The sequence below is a fragment of the Astyanax mexicanus genome, chromosome 11 (assembly GCF_023375975.1).
Source record: "Astyanax mexicanus isolate ESR-SI-001 chromosome 11, AstMex3_surface, whole genome shotgun sequence".
In the NCBI taxonomy this organism is placed as follows: domain Eukaryota; kingdom Metazoa; phylum Chordata; class Actinopteri; order Characiformes; family Acestrorhamphidae; genus Astyanax; species Astyanax mexicanus.
In genome coordinates this window covers 4014813-4033097 of record NC_064418.1, presented here as the reverse complement: position 1 = coordinate 4033097, position 18285 = coordinate 4014813, and the positions used below count along the sequence as shown (strand labels likewise).

General features: G+C 38.7%; 1 protein-coding gene across 2 annotated transcripts in view; it reads left to right on the top strand.

Moving 5' to 3' along the window:
• Positions 1-18285, top strand: part of si:ch211-168k14.2 (phospholipase D1) — a 46485-nt gene that overhangs the window by 16352 nt on the left and 11848 nt on the right. The window contains exons 10-19 of one of the 2 annotated variants that reach the window (XM_022680628.2): positions 64-213; positions 543-626; positions 1074-1155; positions 2223-2333; positions 4233-4442; positions 10495-10675; positions 11332-11463; positions 11685-11810; positions 12682-12800; positions 18033-18146. In XM_022680628.2, coding sequence (XP_022536349.2) covers positions 64-213; positions 543-626; positions 1074-1155; positions 2223-2333; positions 4233-4442; positions 10495-10675; positions 11332-11463; positions 11685-11810; positions 12682-12800; positions 18033-18146 — 1309 coding nt within the window. Of the gene's footprint in view, positions 1-63; positions 214-542; positions 627-1073; positions 1156-2222; positions 2334-4232; positions 4443-10491; positions 10676-11331; positions 11464-11684; positions 11811-12681; positions 12801-18032; positions 18147-18285 lie in introns of both variants that reach the window. The other variant, XM_022680627.2, reaches the window with a different exon arrangement.

Genomic DNA, 18285 nt, shown 5'->3' with positions numbered 1-18285 from the left:
ATATGTTTATTTGTTTTTTTTCCCTTTAACTACCACTGCACTTCTTCTCTCTCTTTATTACAGAGCACTCACTATTAAGTGTTCCACGTACAGACAGGCTCGATGGTGGGGTCACTCCATTGATGAATTTGCTCAGAGGTTCGGGCAGGACTTTTTGAGAGAAAATCGACACGGCTCTTTTGCCCCAGTCCGAGAAAACACAACAGCGCAGTGGTGAGAAACAGGAAATTACCGAGGAGTAATCTCTTACAGTACAACAAATATAACACACCACCTTCAGATTGAAGTAAAGTTCAGGCTCTAGAGCGACAATGAGTTTCTTTCTTTTCTAAAACTTGAGCATTTCAAGTATTATGAATCACTTCTGACGGTCAGTTCAGCTGCTGCTGCATTTGATTTCTTGCGAGTTCCATTTAACATCTCCTTCCTGTTCCTTCCTGTCTAGATGTGAGCACTACTTCCTCGTACAATTACTGTATAAGAAATATCTGTGAGGCACCCTGGTACTGCTTTAAATGAACCGTCCTGTGCCTCTTTTGAAGGTTTGTCAACGCAGCTGGGTACTTTGATGCCATAGCTGATGCCCTGGAAGGTGCAAAGGAGGAAATCTTCATCACAGCCTGGTGGTACAGATTAGACTCAGCATCAATCATTCTTCTTGTGCCTAGGTTTGACGACGCTGTGAGCACTTATTTCACACCCCTTGATGTAGTAGAAGAACATGCGGGACTCGTTTTTGCACACCATAGCATGCATGCTTGTTCCCCAGAATCAAATCTCATTCCACCTGGGGATATTTGTTATGAACGTTTTTGACAACGTGCGAATATGTCTCCCTTTCTGGAGAAAAATGCAAAAAAAGATTTGGTTGCTCACCAAAGTCTCTACAGTAGTTTTGAGTTGAGCCCGTTTTAAAAGCCCTCTGGGGATTTTTAGAAAGATATGAATGCATTATTAATGTAATCACATTAGCACTAGTTGTATTATTCATATCCTGGAGCGAATTCAAAGTGGGTTAGTTAAAAGGTGGTGCTGCGGTGGTGCTTAACTCAGATTTCTCCTGTGGTCTTTAGGCTCAGTCCAGAGATCTTCCTCAAAAGACCTGTGGTGGATGGAAACACATGGAGATTAGACCACGTCTTAAAACGGAAAGCAGTGAGTATTGATTTTTAACTCTATTTATAGAGTGCAGTGTTTTTCCTGAAAAGTCTTGCAGCACTTCATGCTTCCCTCTGCTGACAACTTTTATGGAGATGTGGATTTCATTTTCCAGCAGGATTTGGCACACTGCCCACACTGCCAAAAGTACCAATTGGTCTTATATAATATTCTAATTTTCTGAGAAACTATAAGCTATAAGGTATAATCATCAACATAAAAAGCAATAAACAAACGCGTCAAATCCCATATATGCTTTAAAAATATTTTCCCACAATAAATCTATTATATTTAAGTATTATATTTAAAATACACATTTAAGTTGTGTCCCTGGGTTTTACTCATTACTCAAAATTCCTGTTACCATAACACATTACCTCATCTGATACATCTGAAACATTCTATAACAAGTTATATCTACAACAGGAAGTGACATCAGCTGGTTCTTCTGAAGATCATGGGAAGACCATGATTACATTCCCTCATTTATTTTTCTGTATATTTTATTTGATGTATTATTTTAACTATGATTGAGGAGGTCAATCTCAACACTCTGTCCTGTTACCTAAATACAAATTTTGGGAATATCAACACAATGTGCTCAGGGTCCTCTTGCTATTAGCATAGCCACCATTTAGCTATTTTTCATGTTTTTGCTAATGCTAATCTATGCTAAAAACTCATTCTTGTTACTATCATTCCTGTCACTCATGACATAAAAAGTAACAGGAGTGAGTTCCAGTAACAGGAATGAGTGCCATTAACAGGAGTTATTTTTTTTTGTCATACTTTAAATATTAATTATTTGAAGATGCAGTCAACCATGTCTTTTATATAAAGACTTTTTTGAGAGACAATTAACTTACAGTTAACTACAAGTTACAACATGCAGATTCGGTGGAATGGCCCACTAAAATAAAGTAGCTTTTCAATGATATTCTAATTTTTTAAGATGCACGACTACAGTATAAGGTCTAGACCAAGAAGTTGATGGAACACTCTTTTATTGTTCAAGGTTAAAACAGATGCGCTGACTTTCTGCTTGTTTCTTATGGTCTCACCAGGAGCAGGGCGTCAAGATCTGCGTGCTGCTCTACAAGGAGGTTGAAGTGGTGCTGGGTCTGAACAGTGAGTACACCAAGAAGACTCTGATGGGCCTTCACTCCAACATCATGGTGAGTCCTACAGTATGTCAGACGTTCCTAAAAGCTGGCTGCTCTCCTTCACTGACAGAGATACAGAGGGGAGCTGTCCCTCTGCATCAGCCTTACCCCCTCCCCCCCTCCAGATCCTCCCGTAACGCAGCAGGTCACGTCCCTCCAAGAACAAAGCCCCTATCAAAACATATCACGCACAGCGCTGGAGAGCCCAGCTTCTTTCGGGCCCCCTGGCTGTAGGGAGGAGCCGCTTACTTAGATCATGTTTGGGTTTCGCCAAAACCTCTCTGCAGCAGGAAGAGGGGATGTGGCTTTGTTTTGAACCCTACGGATCGCGTCTGGAGATGGCCCGGTTGCTCCTCGCCGGTCGTGTTGGTAAGAGCCCGGGGCCTTGAGTCTGAGGAGGAGCCGTCTCGTATCGCACCGTATCGCGGCTCTTCAGTATGTCCATCACGGCGGCAGGCTCACCCCGGGCTGGCGAGTGATTGACGCACCGTCATATTATCTTATTGGAGCGCTGGTTGAAATTGTGCAGAAGAATGATGCTGGGAAGTGGCTGGGGACCCACACCCCGAGGAGACGGGCCGGCGCAGCAGCTGGGTGGAGGTATATTCTTGGGCCCTGCTGGTGCACAAGCACCTGCCAGGGGCAGCATCCTCTGGAGGCTCTGCGAAAGCGGGTGGAGCCGCAGCTGTACTTGTTTCTCACATCGGGCGCCACCATCTTATGAGCTCTGCTATTTTTGGCACAGAGCCAGCTGTAGTCCTGACTGAAATTTCGTTTTTTTTTTTTTTGCCGTACAGATTTTTCCGATGCAGAGCGTTCAGTTAAACCACCTTAAAAACCTCACACCTATTATTATTATTTAGATAGATACATTAATGTATTTATTTATTTATTTATTTTTGTGTATATTATTTTTATTTTTCTCCCAGATTTTTTTCTCTCCTAATTTAGCTAGGCTAATTATTCCACACATTCAGCCACTACTCAGTTGTATATCCCCCGTCACTGGTGATGCCACAACACAAGGGTGGAGGGTGAGGGCTAGCACATGCCTCCTCTGATACATGTGCATCATGTGCATTTGGAGGAAAGCGCAGAGACTCTGTTCCGATACAGATGCTGATACAGATGCCTCATGCTGAGCAAGGCCAATTGTGCTCTCCCAGGGCTCCGGCAGCTGATGGCAAGCTGTAAGACTTCATAATGGTAGTGCTTTAGACTGCTGGACCACTCGGTGCCCTCTTAAACTCTTTATTATTATTTTAATGTAATTTATTATTTTTTTTGCCTTCTTTAAACCTATAAAACATAGCAAAGAAGCCCCCTTTCAAACATCTGTTTGGGAACGGCAAATAAGACTTAGCAAATTTTTCATGGGTGCCATCAACAGACTTATCTATACTGCTCATCCACCGAATGCATGTTCTTTACTAAAATGTGGCTCCATTTAAAAGAATATATACAGCTCTGGAAAAAAATAAAAGACCTCTTAAAAATGATGAGTTTCTTTGATTTTACCAAATTGAAAACCTTTGGAATATAATCAAGAGGAAGATGGATGATCACAAGCCATCAAACTAAACTGAACTGCTTGAATTTTTGCAACAGGAGTAAAGGCATAAAATTATCCAAAAGCAGTGTGTAAGACTGGTGGAGGAAAACATGCCAAGATGCATGAAAACTGTGATTAAAAACAACAAATATTGATTTCTGAATCAATATAAAAGTTTTCTTTGCATTATTCAAGGTCTTATTTCAGCCATTTCTCATTTTCTGCAAATAAATGCTCTGAATGACAATATTTTTATTTAGAATTTGGGAGAAATGTTATCAGTAGTTTATAGAATATATTGGCACTGCTACATGGGGTGAAAAAATTAACTTTCCATATCTCACTGTGTTGAATGATAGGTGATCCGGCACCCTGACCACGTTCCCTCCACAGCCCTCCTCTGGGCTCACCATGAGAAGTCAGTGGTGATCGATCAGTCGCTGGCCTTCCTGGGGGGGATCGACCTCGCCTACGGGAGATGGGACGACTCCCAGCACAGACTGACCGACGTGGGCAGTGTGAGAAGGAGTCCTCAGCCCAGTCCTGCACTTTCCCCCAGCCTCACCAGAGTAAGAGCACCACAGCTCCATCAGCATCATTAACATTACAACCAACCCCACCATCGTCATCATCAGTAACATCATGCAGTCAGTTCATACTGTTAAATAACAGGATTGTTTATTTATTGTATTTTTTTATTAAAAGAATGAGTAATTATATATTCATACAGGAAATAATGTCATTTTCTATTAAACTGAATAGATTAATTATCTTTTTATTAGATTTTTAGAATTTAATATAGGTCACTGAACTTTGTTGACACAAGGATTTGATTGGATATTATTGTTGCTACGGGTTTTACAGGCTGTTTGTTTGTTTAAACGTACTTGCATTTTTTCTGAGATAAACCTAAAAATATTAAACTACTATTATGTAATATTGCTCTGATATTATAATATATTAATAATAATATATATTAATGGTAAAGTGTAATTTATTTTTCCTGTAAAGTTGTCATTTTGGAGATATGAGGTTTGTGTCAGACAGTAATGGTAAGGATACAGAATCCCATTAAATTAGAAAATATTTAATCTGACACAGTGCATATATACCATATATACCCTATCGTCGCTGTCCAATGAAAAACAAGTATCACAATTTTTGTTGATTTTTAGTTTACTACATAGTTTCAACACATCAACTGTCCCTTACACTGTTTTAAAATTTCTTGACAATTATATTTGTTTCAGAACCTGCATCTTCAGTATTACATTGGACATAATATATTTTCTTTATTTTTAAAAGTTTTGTTGCACATAACACTATTAACACTATTTGAGAGCTGATGTCTATCAGAATAGACTATGAACCAGCCAATGAAGAAGTTTATAAACCAATGATAAAACAGTCACTTAGCCCCACCCACTGCAGACTGAAAAACAGTAGTCTTAGAGCCATTAGAGCAAAGTAACAGCTAATTTTTACTAATCATGATTTTTTTTTTTTTTTTACTGTTTAGGGATAGTTTATAAAATAAAAAGGTAGATATGAAATAATAATAAAATATTAAACACAGTCTTCCAATGCAATTATAGTAAAAAAAAAAGATAAAATATATATTTTAGGTAATTGGATTTATTTGCTATATAGATGTTATAGTAGAATATTATAGTCTTATTTTTTGTGTATTACAGACAAAAAAAAAAAAAGAAAAAGAAAAATACTGTGCATTTACACAGTTATGCGTGGAAAATAGACCCAGAATGAAGTGCATTAAGATTTAAACATTTTACACTGTTAACAAATCTATAAAACAAACAAATAAAAAAACTAAATTAACATTTAACTTTTAATAACAATGAGTCCAAATTCTACATACTGTACTAAGTTACTCTGAGTTACTCTCCTCAGAGATATAAATTGACACTTCAGTAGAGCTGCAGAAATAGACTAGGTATCAGTGTATCAGTGGCAGTTCAGACGTGTTCTTCTCCCAGTGAACTGTAAGTAAATTGGACAGGAGTAAACTTGCTGTAAATGTGACCCATGGAGAGCTATAGCCCACAGTGGCCCTGCAATGTTTGTCAACATCGGGCTGACCCCATCAGTGTCGGCGACACGCTAGTGCCAGCTGGGTGTTTGTGAGATCTGTCAGAGAGCTCGATGGGGGAATGCAGCATGCACCTGACAGCTGCCAGCTCACACTCTACTCGCTACTGATCAGCACCAACGCACCAATGAGCTTCTCACGTCTGCAGCAGGTCTGTCTGCTGGTTTACTGCAGCTGCAGAGACAGACAATTACCATCACACAGACAGTGCTGGGTAATAACGCACTAGATTACATAATCTGATAAACGGCGTAATCACACTACTGTTACATCAGTGATTAGAGAGTACAGAACAATTATTAACCTGTTAATAATTGTTAATCTATTATATTAACTTTTCTTTCTTCTGTTTCCTGTAAAATTGCTGTTTTTAATATTTCTTGAACATGTCAAAATTATTATTTTTCATCTTCTGTAAAGTTACTATTATTTATTTGTTTAGATTTTATTGTTTTCTTCATTTCCAACAGACCAATGGATGACTTGACAAAAGCTGAATTTGATTAGAGAGTACAGAACAATTATTAACCGGTTCATTCTTAACTTACTGAGTGAGCTCATTAATTATAAACTGTAATAAACACATCAATATTACTAACTTATATAAAGCTCTGTGTGATTTTACCATAATATTTAAAAGATTTAAAATAATAATAAAAAATATATATATTTAATGACTACTATTCCAAATCAGTAAAGGTGAAACTGAGTTTAAAATATTATAAAAATATTTCAGTGTTTCTATATATACTTACTGTGACCAGTAGAGTTTAGATCAGGCCCAAATAAAATCCATTCCTACCCGGCCCAAGCCCATGCATGTTCTAACTGTCATTATAAGCCCGAGCCTGATTTAAACCCAACATTTTTTTAGTAGGTTGAGTGTTTAAACTGAGCTTTTTAAAAAAACTTATTTAGAAAATACATTTTTCAGGCTATTTGAACGAGCGAAATCAGTTCAGAATTATGTTAATCAACATTCCAACTCTGAAGAAGCGCAGACCTTTTATTTAACAAAAATATTTGTTTAATAAAAATATTAAACACCAGTAAATTACTATTACAGACCTTTTGTTTTGGACTTGTTGCTGATAACAGTCTGGATGGTCCTATTTTCCTTTGGTTCAGAGGATAATGTTGCATCTGTTTCTATTAAAAAAGAGCTAGAATACTGATTCATTTAACCATAGTACATGTTTATTCACTGTTTGATGGTCCATCCCAGATGTCTCTAATCCAGAGATGGCAATGCCACTATTGGACAAAGGTTTTCCAATGTGGTTCTATTAGCTATTGTTTAATGGATGTTTTTAATGCAGACAGTGCTGTCTGTGGGATCGGAAATCACCTGTTTTCAGCTTAGGCTTGTCCTCACTCTTGCACTTTAAGCACTTAAATTCCTCCCAATTCCATAAATTAGTTAATAAAATCATATGAATGCAGTGTAGAGAGAGAAATATACAAATCCCTTTCAATACTTCTTTGAAGAAACCAATGTTAATATTTTTCCAAACTTTCCCAACTTTTTTTCTGATATGGGGTTTAATATTTGTAATCTGCACTGAATTACAAATTACATTACAATTACTGTAATCAACCCAACATTGTAAACATATAATATACCTTAGTTTAGAGTAAACCTGCCTTTTTAAGGTTCTTACGACTGTTGGTAAAAGCCTATATTTGTATGAGATCATCATGATAAATGGCTTAATATTGCTTTGGAATAAAGATTTATCATGACTGCCGTTCTATTAAGCTAAAATATGACTTTTTTCTCACTTTTTGACTTAATATGAAGCTGTTTTTTAAGATTTTTTTTTATTCTGTCACAATTTGATGATGAATGAACCTTTAGAAATACAGTAATAGAAATCTATTATATTGACTTTTATTTACTTCCTTCTGTTTCCTGTAAAGTAAAAAAGTGCTGTTTTGGAGATTAGCAATTAAATGTTTCTTTAACATGTCAAAATTATTATTTTTCTTCGTCTGTAAAGTTATTATTATTATTCTTTTGTTTAGATTTTATTTTTCTTCATTTCCAACAAAACGACTGATGATTTCAAAGCTTTTAAACTTGTCTAGGGAGGAATATTGACCACAAATCCCATTGTGGTCAAGGTTTTAACCTGACGTCAGTTGTGTGTGTGTGTGTGTTTTTTCTTTCTGTGGATTGATTTTGTGGCTGGTGTCTGCGGGTCTGGATCTCGCTTCTTTCTTTCTTTCTTCCTTTTTTTTTTCCACCAGCGAACGTAAAATCGCAATTACAGAGCATCTGGGGCACCCTTGAAGGGCCGGCGGTTGCTAATCCCAGGGCTCTCACGCTGAGGAACATTGCCTGGCCTCACCGGGTACTTCCTTCCCCCTGGAGAGTTGCATTAAACATAAAGGGCCTGCATGGATGAGTGAGTCAACAAATTACTGGGGGCCACTAAATGAGGAGAATGATTTGGCTTATAAGCCACCTCTCGCAGGCCGCAGCCTACCTGCCCGCCATTGTGTCATTAAATATGGGCCGGGGCTTTTAAATAAACATGATTTCAGCCCTTCCAAAATCGAGCCGTTTATTGCATGTACTTAGGGGCTTCTCTCCCCATGCATGAGTGGCTGTATCTATCAACCCGCGCCTCCTCGACTGTAAAATCTTTGCTAATATACATGAAACTGTTACAGCTGTTGGTCTAACCTTTCCAAACGTCTCCTAAGGAGCAGAGTGATATTTGCACTTAATAAAATTATGCCCACCGGGAGGAGACTGCTGTGACATTTGCCATTTGTCAAGCCCGGACCACTATGATCCTCCATGAGCCATTAACCTGCGCACTTCAGAGGCCATTTCTCCTCCGCGCTCAGAAAGAAGCTCGGTGCTTTCGGGACGAGGGGACGGGGACGAGGGGACAGCGAGGGCGAGGGCGGCTTTAGTAACACATTACACTCACTGATACTCTAATTCATGTCATAAAGTCCGGCCATTGATTCAGTACAGGTGGGCCATTCCCAGACCCCGAGACCTCCGAGTCGACAGGCGGCTCAATACATCAGCAGCCTTTAATACGTCAGATATGTTGTCACAGTTCTGCAGCCAAACCCGAGCGAAGGAGAACTTCTGCTGTACTCTTTGAAGCTTCTCTTCATTAAACATATGGTAGAAATAGATTACAGCTCCCTATGGGCGTCTGTATTTATTATAGAGAGCAGGTGGTGGATTTTACTCAAGAGAAACTATTGCTAAAGAAAAACCCAGAACCCAGAGTCAATAAAGACAGAGTGACGATTAAAGCTGAAGGCTTACGCTACCACCCGGCCGCTGCGCTCCTCCAATGAACGTCGCCTCGCTTTGCCAAACAAACATTCACACAAAGCAATCCAGACTGTTCTCATACAGAGTTCCACAATGGTGGAACAAACTACCTTCTACTACCAGATCAGGAGAATCTCTCACTATCTTTAATAAACTCCTGAAGACTGAGCTCTTCAAACATCACTTACTCTCTTAACACCTCTAACACACTAACTACTTCTAACCTCATTTCCTTCTTCCCCTCCTTCACTTTTCTATCCCTTTATTTCCCTTTGACCTCCTTTAAGCCCTATCTAAAAATGGTTTATCTTAATTCCTATTACTTGTACTTGACTATTGTAAGTCGCTTTGGACAAAAGCATCTGCCAAATGTAATGTAATGTAATGTAAAAAAGAAAAACCCAGAACCCAGAGTCAATAAAGACAGAGTGACGATTAAAGCTAGATAAGACATAGCAGCTTAGCATAGCATTTCTTCTGTACATACAAGCAAGACTGTTCAACGGTTCAGAATCACTCATCATTAGAGACAACACAGAATTGATTTTCTATGAAATATTAGAAAATAAGACTGATGATATCACTACAATAGAGTTGATACCACTTTAAAATAAGGATCCTATATAAAGGGTTTACAAAGGTGTTTATTAATGCTTATTAATTAAGTTATAAACCATTAATAAGCAGTTACAACACATAAGTAGAACGAGCAACAGTGGCCTATTATTTTCCAAACAGTGATGTTTAAAATAATTAATAACATTAATAATAGGCATGGTTAAAGCTGTCACTTGATTTGCGTCTTGTGAAGGTATTTAACTAATTCATTATGAATTTTCTTATCATATTATCATGCTAATTGATGAATAACAAAATAACAGTACAGAGGTTTTTTTTTTTTAACACATTCTCTACTTAAATTGTATTAAATTCTTCCAAATTGTCTTCTAAATACTAATCCTTATTCATTAAATTGTCATTTTTTTCTGTCTATTCTAGCACATTAAAATATCTCATGTGTAAATATTTGTAATTGAAGCTTTTCAAATGGAAAAAGATGATGGTAGAATTTGTAGTATCTGTAGGAGGACAATAGAATCTATATATATCACATATATCGCATTCAAAAGAGTAATTCAGATTCTTTGTGTGTGTTTTTTGGTGTGTGTGTGTGTGTGTTTGGTGTGTGTGTGTGTGTGTGCAGCAGTCTGCTACTACAGTGCTGGAGGAGGATGAGGAGATGAAGTTCAGTGTGGTGGTGGAGGAGGATCTGCTGGTGGAGGAGCCGGGGGAGAACTCCTCCTCCCTCACACTCCCCATCACTAAACTCCACACCTCACCATCAGAGCAGGAGAAGAGCAGACGCAGCTCAGAGACCACCGAGTCCAGTAAGAAAGATTATAAAATAACTACATGAACAGTGTGTCTCCTGAATGATAACCATAAGTGGGTCGAGGACAGCTTGTAAAAAATAAATACATAAAAAAAAAAAAGAATTAAGCTGATCTGATTTTGTACTCATATTTTATATTGTATAAAAAAGAGACAGAGAGAGTTTCTTACTAGTGTACTCTGAATGCAAAGATATGCAGAAAAGTGGAATATTTAATTTTATTGTATGTAATATACAGGGGTTGGACAGTGAAACTGAAACACCTGGTTTTAGAGCACAATAATTGATTGTGGTGACGGACAGTTCTGGTGGAAACAGAAGAGTTGAGGTGCACATTGAATTCTGCCGTGATTTGATCAGCCGTGGTTTTATGTTTTTTGGATACAATCCGGGTTAGCACCCGAACATTCCTTTCAGACAGCTTCCTCTTACAGCGTCCACAGTTAATCCTGTTGGATGTGGTTCGTGGTTTTTGGTGGTGTGCTGTTTGGTTTGAATTCTATAAAAGTGAGTTGCGACTTAATGACCACGTGAAAATATGGGTCCCTGATCTACTTAGCTAGTATGTGTTCAGTATATAACCCAGGCTGTGTTGTGTGTGTGTGTGTGTGTGTGTGTGTGTGTGTGTGTGTGTGTGTGTGTGTTTGGTAGAGCAATGCAGCAGTAGGAACAGTGTGAGCTCCAGGACGCTGCCGGCTCGAGAGTGGTACACTAAGAGTTTATCTCTGCGTTCCAGTGACTCCTACTCACTCGGCCTACACCATTCCCTCCTGCTGCCTCATGGTCAGTTCAACACAACCTGTTTATCTGTTTATCTTATAGATTTCTGTTTTTTAGAGATGTTTCCTCTTCTTATTGAAACTTTATTACAGATTTTCTACAGTTTTTAGATTACATAACATGTTTTCTAGCCTGTAGATTGGAAAGGTTGATGAATAAAACTGTTTATCTTATAGATTTCTCTTTTTCAGGGAAGTTTTTTAAGAAGTCTCTTCTTATTTCAGACACCAGCTCCCTCAGAAGCCACATAAGCAGCACTGAGCTGTGTGGAGAGACGCGCTTCTGGCACGGCAAAGACTACTGCAACTTTATCCTCAAAGACTGGGTCAAGCTCAACAAGCCATTTGATGGTACGCATCGAAATGCACGCTTTACATCAGACTCTGAGAGATCTGTCCACAGCTCCACAATAACAAGAGCCCTGTCCTCTCTGGTTGTAAAGTAGTCCTCGGGATGATGCATTTTGATTGGTGAATCACAAAAAATACCCTCAGACGTCCCAGAAGGACACGATTTTTATTACTCGATTTTTTTTTTCATAACTCCATCAGCACCAACAGGTCATACGACACAAACAAACAAACCCAGACAAAACTAAACAACAAACGACGAGCTCTACTGCTGTATATATTTGATATGTATCTCTGTGTATCTCTGATACCTCCGGTCAGATTCCTGAAATGAAGCAATATCAGACAAACAGAGACAAGAAGGAGAAGAAACAAGCAGGAGTTATTGTACTACCTGAGCTCCTCCAATCTATTCCATCCTACAGCCTGTAGGGGTTATTGTCAGTTCACAGCACTGCCACTCTCTCTCTCTCTCTCTCTCTCTCTCTCTCTTTCTCTCTCCTTCCCTCTCTTTCTATTTTTGCATCTCTGCTTTTGTGCTTTGCAAGGTCTGGTGCCCACACAGTGATGTCTGGCTACGGCCCAGCAGGAAGATGGGCAGGCCTGACAGATATATACATTACAATATTCCCTCACTTCAAGATGGCGGCGCATCCTCGCCAATGCCAGCCGCAGAGATTAAGGCCCCGCTTTGATCCGCCGCCGGGGCCCAGGCACCGCATTTGTTATGCTGATCAGTGTCACACAGATCAGAGTCGCGCAAATACTTAGTCTGGAGTTAATTCACCACGTGCTCCGTTTCATGAACTCACTTTTAACTCTATTGTCGTTCAGAGGTCATTGTTTGTTTGTGTGCTTTTATCTTGTCAAGATTTCATTGATAGGTATAAAACACCCAGAATGCCCTGGCACGACATCGGCGTGGCGGTTCACGGGAAAGCCGCCAGAGACATCGCTCGACATTTCATCCAGAGATGGAACTTTACGAAGGTATACACATACTACATTTAACCAAATATCTATAGAACATAAGGCAACACTTTACTTGGATGGTCCATTTGATACTCAACTGACATTCAACTGAATGTCTATTAACTGTAACTTAATAATAACCATATGTTGAATACAACTGATTTAAAATAGAACTTAACCCTACACCTAACTCTAACCTTAACCATTAATCAACCTAAAATTTAACCCTACACCTTAACTTTAACTTTAAATCTAACTCTAAACCCAATGCTAAAATATTAAGATTGGAGTTTGGGTTAAAGTTGGATATATTGGGTTACATTCAATAAAGTGTCATTTAAATTCATCTTTCAGTTCAGTTGCATTTAATAGACATGTAGTTGAATGTTAGTTGAATGTCAGTTGAGCATCATCAAATGAACCATCCATGTAAAGTGTCATTATTATAAAGAAACCTGTTGAGACCAAAATAATAACTCTATAAGAGAAAGAAAGACAATCTTAACTGTTTACAATATTTAAAAGGCAGCTTTTGTCTTCAAATAATTTGACAAATCAGATAACACATGCCAGTAATTACTATTTCATCATTACATTGACTTTTAAACCCACTTACACAATTCTTAAAACTATTAAATATTTCTTATTTCTTTATCATTTGGGATTTGATTAATTAAACCACGTGGTCAATGTGGTCCATGATCATGTGGTCCAGCGTTCTAAAGCACTGCCACGATCACGCTAGTTTGAATCCCGTTCATGCAGCTTGCCATCAGCTGCCGGAGCCCTAAGAGAGAGAGCACAATTGGCCTTGCTCTCTCTGGGTGGGTACAGTAGATGGCTCTTTTTTTCCCTCATCACTCCTAGGGTGATGTGGATCAGCACAAGGCTGCGTCTGTGAGCTGATGTATCAGAACCAAGTCAATGCGCTTTTCTCCGAGCATTAGCGCTGTGAAGATGCTACTTGGCAATGCTTGCATTGCATCAGCAGCAGTTAAAAAAGAGGTCTGACTTTACTTAGTCATACTTTTTTATTATTAATATTTTTATAGAAAGACATTGATGAATGATTTTGGTTGTTTTAATGTAAAATTTGCTTTTGCCAGTATATCACATTAAAGTGAAAGAATACAATTACACACTTACAAAGTATATAGTTAAATTAATAATACACACTATAATTAACAATATATATATATATATATATATATTAAACAATACTCTATATGTATATATGTCTGTGAGTAAATTATATCAAGTATAGTAAGTCACATGTTTCACTACTGCACAAAACAACCTCAATAAATAATATGTATACATAAATAAATGGATATATATAAATAATTATAGTAAAGCGTGATGGCAGTTTTCCTCTCACTCAGTAGTGCTATGAATTAAAAATGGTGCGGAATTAAAGATCAGAGCACATGCCTGAACCCTGGCCTCCCCCACTCCCCAACCTCTCGTGGTCTTTCTAAAGTGATCTTTATTAGCTTGAGCTTAGCACCCCCTGCAGTTGTGCATTGTGTCTTGTTCTGAATGCCGTCAGCGTTCAATGGCGGGCCTGCTCCACCGCCTCCCTTTTAAAGCAATTAGAGGCCTTTTTACTTTGATTGTTGGGTAATTGAATTGGTTTGAGGCCTGTATGATTTCTTTTGCAATATGCCAGTCATATTTCAGGCTTGGCTACAGATCAGACACTCTCCTGGTGAATAATTAAAGTGGAGGGAGCCAGGTGTGTGCACAGCGCAGGAGGGCAAACAAAAGGCGGCTGAATGCTTCTGATGAGGTGTTTAGGGGAAATGAGAATTCTCTGCTCAAAGACAGTGCACTCTCATTTATTTCCTTTGGTGCCAGTTGACTGGTGCTGATTAGAGAACGGCGCTCAGCTATTTTCCGTATTCATCGCGGCCACAAAGAAAGAAAGAGTGTCAAAGTGAGAACAGTTCAATCAGTAATGAGAGTATGAGACGGTGTGAGATATGGCTATATTAGAGCATTTAGGGCTTTTTTAGTGGTTTAGCTTTTTTCTGACTGATTAATGGTTTCCTATCAGTGTTTTTTTTTGTTTGACATTCTGCTTTTTTTTAAAGGCTGCTGTCTAATTTACAGTTAAAAGCTGCTATTAAGTAGCAGGAAAAAATACTAGGAAAAAATGATAAATTACTCTTAAATAGCTACACAGATCAGTACGTCCAGGATTTATCATCTACAGTACAGAGTGAGAACAGTTCAATCAGTAATGAGAGTATGAGACAGTTTGAGCATTTAGGGCTTTTTAGCTTTTTCTGATTGATTAATGGTTTCCTATCATTGTTTTTTTTTTTTTGTTTGATATTCTGCTTTTTTTAAAGGCTGCTGTCTAATTTACAGTAAAAGCTGCTATTAAGTAGTAGGAAAAAACTCCAGTCCAGATTTTAAAAATGAGCGTACTCACTCTAGTGATGGTTTTCTCATGGTCAAGTCAGGACCCACTTTTACGGAATACAAAGCAAACAAATTTGGTACTTTTGGCAGTACTGTGGGCAGTGTGCCAAGTCCTGCTGGAAAATGAAATCTGCATCTCCATACAAGTTGTCAGTAGCAGAGGGAAGCATGAAGTGCTGTAAGATTTTGACTTGATAGAACACAAAACACAGTGGATCAACACCAGCAGATGACAGACATGTCTCTCCAAACCATCACTGATTGGTGGAAACTTCACACTAGACCTCGAGCAGTTTGGACTGTGTGTCTCTCCACTCTTCCTCCAGACTCTGCTCCCTTGATTTACTTTAAATGAAACGTAAAATTTACTGATGATCAGTGATGGTTTGGAGAGACATGTCTGATATCTGCTGGTGTTGATCCACTGTGTTTTATTATCAAGTCTAAAGTCAGTGCAGTTTTGTTTTCCCTCAAAATCTTACAGCACTTCATGCTTCCCATGCAGATTTCATTTTCCAGCAGGACTTGGCACACTGCCCACACTGCCAAAAGTACCAATTGTAATATTATGTTTTGTAATATAGTATTCTCATTTTCTAAAATACTGATTTTTGGGTTTTATTGGTTGTAAGCCATAATCATCATCAACAATAAAATAAATAAACACTTAAAACAGATCACTTTGTGTGTAATACATCTATAATAATATACAAATAATAATAGTAAAGCAATCGCTGCCCTTCACTCCCCCTCAGCAGGTTTTTATGCCCAACACCTACCCCAACACCTACACTACACCCCTGCATGGCAACCCAGTCTCAAACATACAGGCTTTCTCGGGAGCTGAGATGATTTTGAGGCTGTTATTCACCGTCAAGGTCAGGGCAGTTCGGGCTGCCGCTCGGATGCTTGCCAAACATCCCACGAGTCCAGTTAAGATCAGTCCTCTCTTCAGGACTCAATAGATTTTAATCAACACATTATGCCAGTTGTTAATTGCCCGAGCTGCCTGCTGCTAAAATAAATTCAATACTTTTATTGTATTAGTAACCATCTGTTTAAAAACACCAGGCCCAGATTACTGTTTAGCCTGCGGTCAGTGTTGACATGGAGTACAGCTCGCTAATTTGCACAGCAACCACTTCCTTCGAGAGGGGAGAGAACACTGGAGTGTGAAATGCAGAGTGAAGGAAGCGTCGGAGAGATAATAAAAAAAAAATGAATTCAGCTTTTTAGTGCAAGGTTGAGAGTGTGGTTTGGTAGGAGAGATAACTAAATTCTATTCTAACTGTATATCTGTTGTTAGATTATGTTTTTCCCCATAAGAAACTTGTCTGATTGCAATGGTTTTCGGAATGAAAGTTTGGAAACCAGTAACAATGATTGTGCAATGTTGTAGAGGTTCCTAATGGTGTCTTAGGATAATCCATTCCATTCAAATTTTATATTTTTACACAATCCTTGCAGATTCTGAGGTAGAGGAGTGTTGAATGTTGATGCATCTGATAGCATCACACACATTTTTAATTGGGGATAGATCTGGCCATGGCTCTTGAGAAGACAGCAGTAGGTGGATGGGCATTGTTTTACTGAAATAACTCACTAGAAAAGTGTGCAAGACCTTATTAACGTATCGCTGGGAGGTTAAAGTGCCTGTAATGAAGACCAAAAGTTGTCTGGCACTGTATAACATTGTGCAAAGTACAAATACTTTATTACCTTACTTGAGTAGGAATGTATCTCTATACTTTACTTGAGTATTTATTTTTTAGACTACATTTTACCTCCATCTTCATACGTTTTCACTCAATTATCTAAACTTTTTACTCTTTATTTTTAAAAGAAACAGCCTCTTTACTCTGATTTTATCCTTTTTCTCATTATTCAATAGAACCCTTATCCAGATAAATCTCCCCATCTAGATAGAGTTAATTTCACTCTTTCGCAAATATATATCATACTCTAGTTGCCACGTTTACCATGTTAAAACAAGTTACGTGGGACAAACCGCTAGCTATTAGGTTTAGCTATTAGCTATTAGGTTTACTGGAAACCTCAGTGTAGCGCTGTCGGACGAAATTTACTAGCGCTTAGCGCTGCTTCTAACCACAGCTAGAGGAGCTGCTAATCTGGAAATCTATGGTTACTGTAAATAAACAGAAGCACTTTACTCACCCAAATAAACAGATTTCAGGAGAGAAATGTGTGTAGATTAACATCCAGCACTCGTTTGAAAACCTTGTTTCTCACTATTAAAAAATGTGCCTCACTTAAAATGTGCCTCATATGTGAAAATAGGCCAGAAAATTTACAATTAAAATTATTGATAATGTGTCTTATAATTCGGTGAACTTTAAAGTCCATAAAATACAGTATACATTATAATACCCTGTAATATAATGTGTGCATGGGGCTTATGATTATTAAACAGCATTAATGACTCTAAACCCAGGAGAACAGAGCTCCAGGAGAATAAATGACTGAATAAGGTGGAGCTTGACCTGGACTGTGGTACAGGTGAAGGCAGTCTGAGTGGAGTCTGGGGGAGACAATAGGCATCAGAAACGCAGTCTGAGAACGTCTTTAGCCTCACGGCCTCGCGCTTATTGCAATCAGTCGTACTGTTAAGGACAAAAAGAGGGGCTGCGGTGACTTTCATTCAGCCCCGAGCAAGTTACCGGCCTCATGAGGGGCTCAGCCAGTGGGCCGGGTCGATGGTCAGCCTGGACTTGCTGGGGGTAATTAGCGCTTTTTAAGAGTGTGATTGGGGAGATAGCTAGCAGCGTGCTGTCTGCTTTTAATCAGCTCTCCTTTATTTTCTAGCTGGTGAAGAAGCGCTCAGGGGCGACGGGTTATCCCTGCCTCATGCCCAAGTCTCTCTCCACGCCCAGCGAGCTTCCAGAGACGAGGGGGGAACACACACAGGCCAACGTGCAGGTGAGGAACATCTCCTGATCATTTCATCAGATGCATTTCCAGATGTACTGTAGCATTAAGCACGAATAGCTTCACACTAACACCACTTACACACTTTCATTTTCTTTCATTAACCAGGATTAGCAGTGTCCTTAGCATC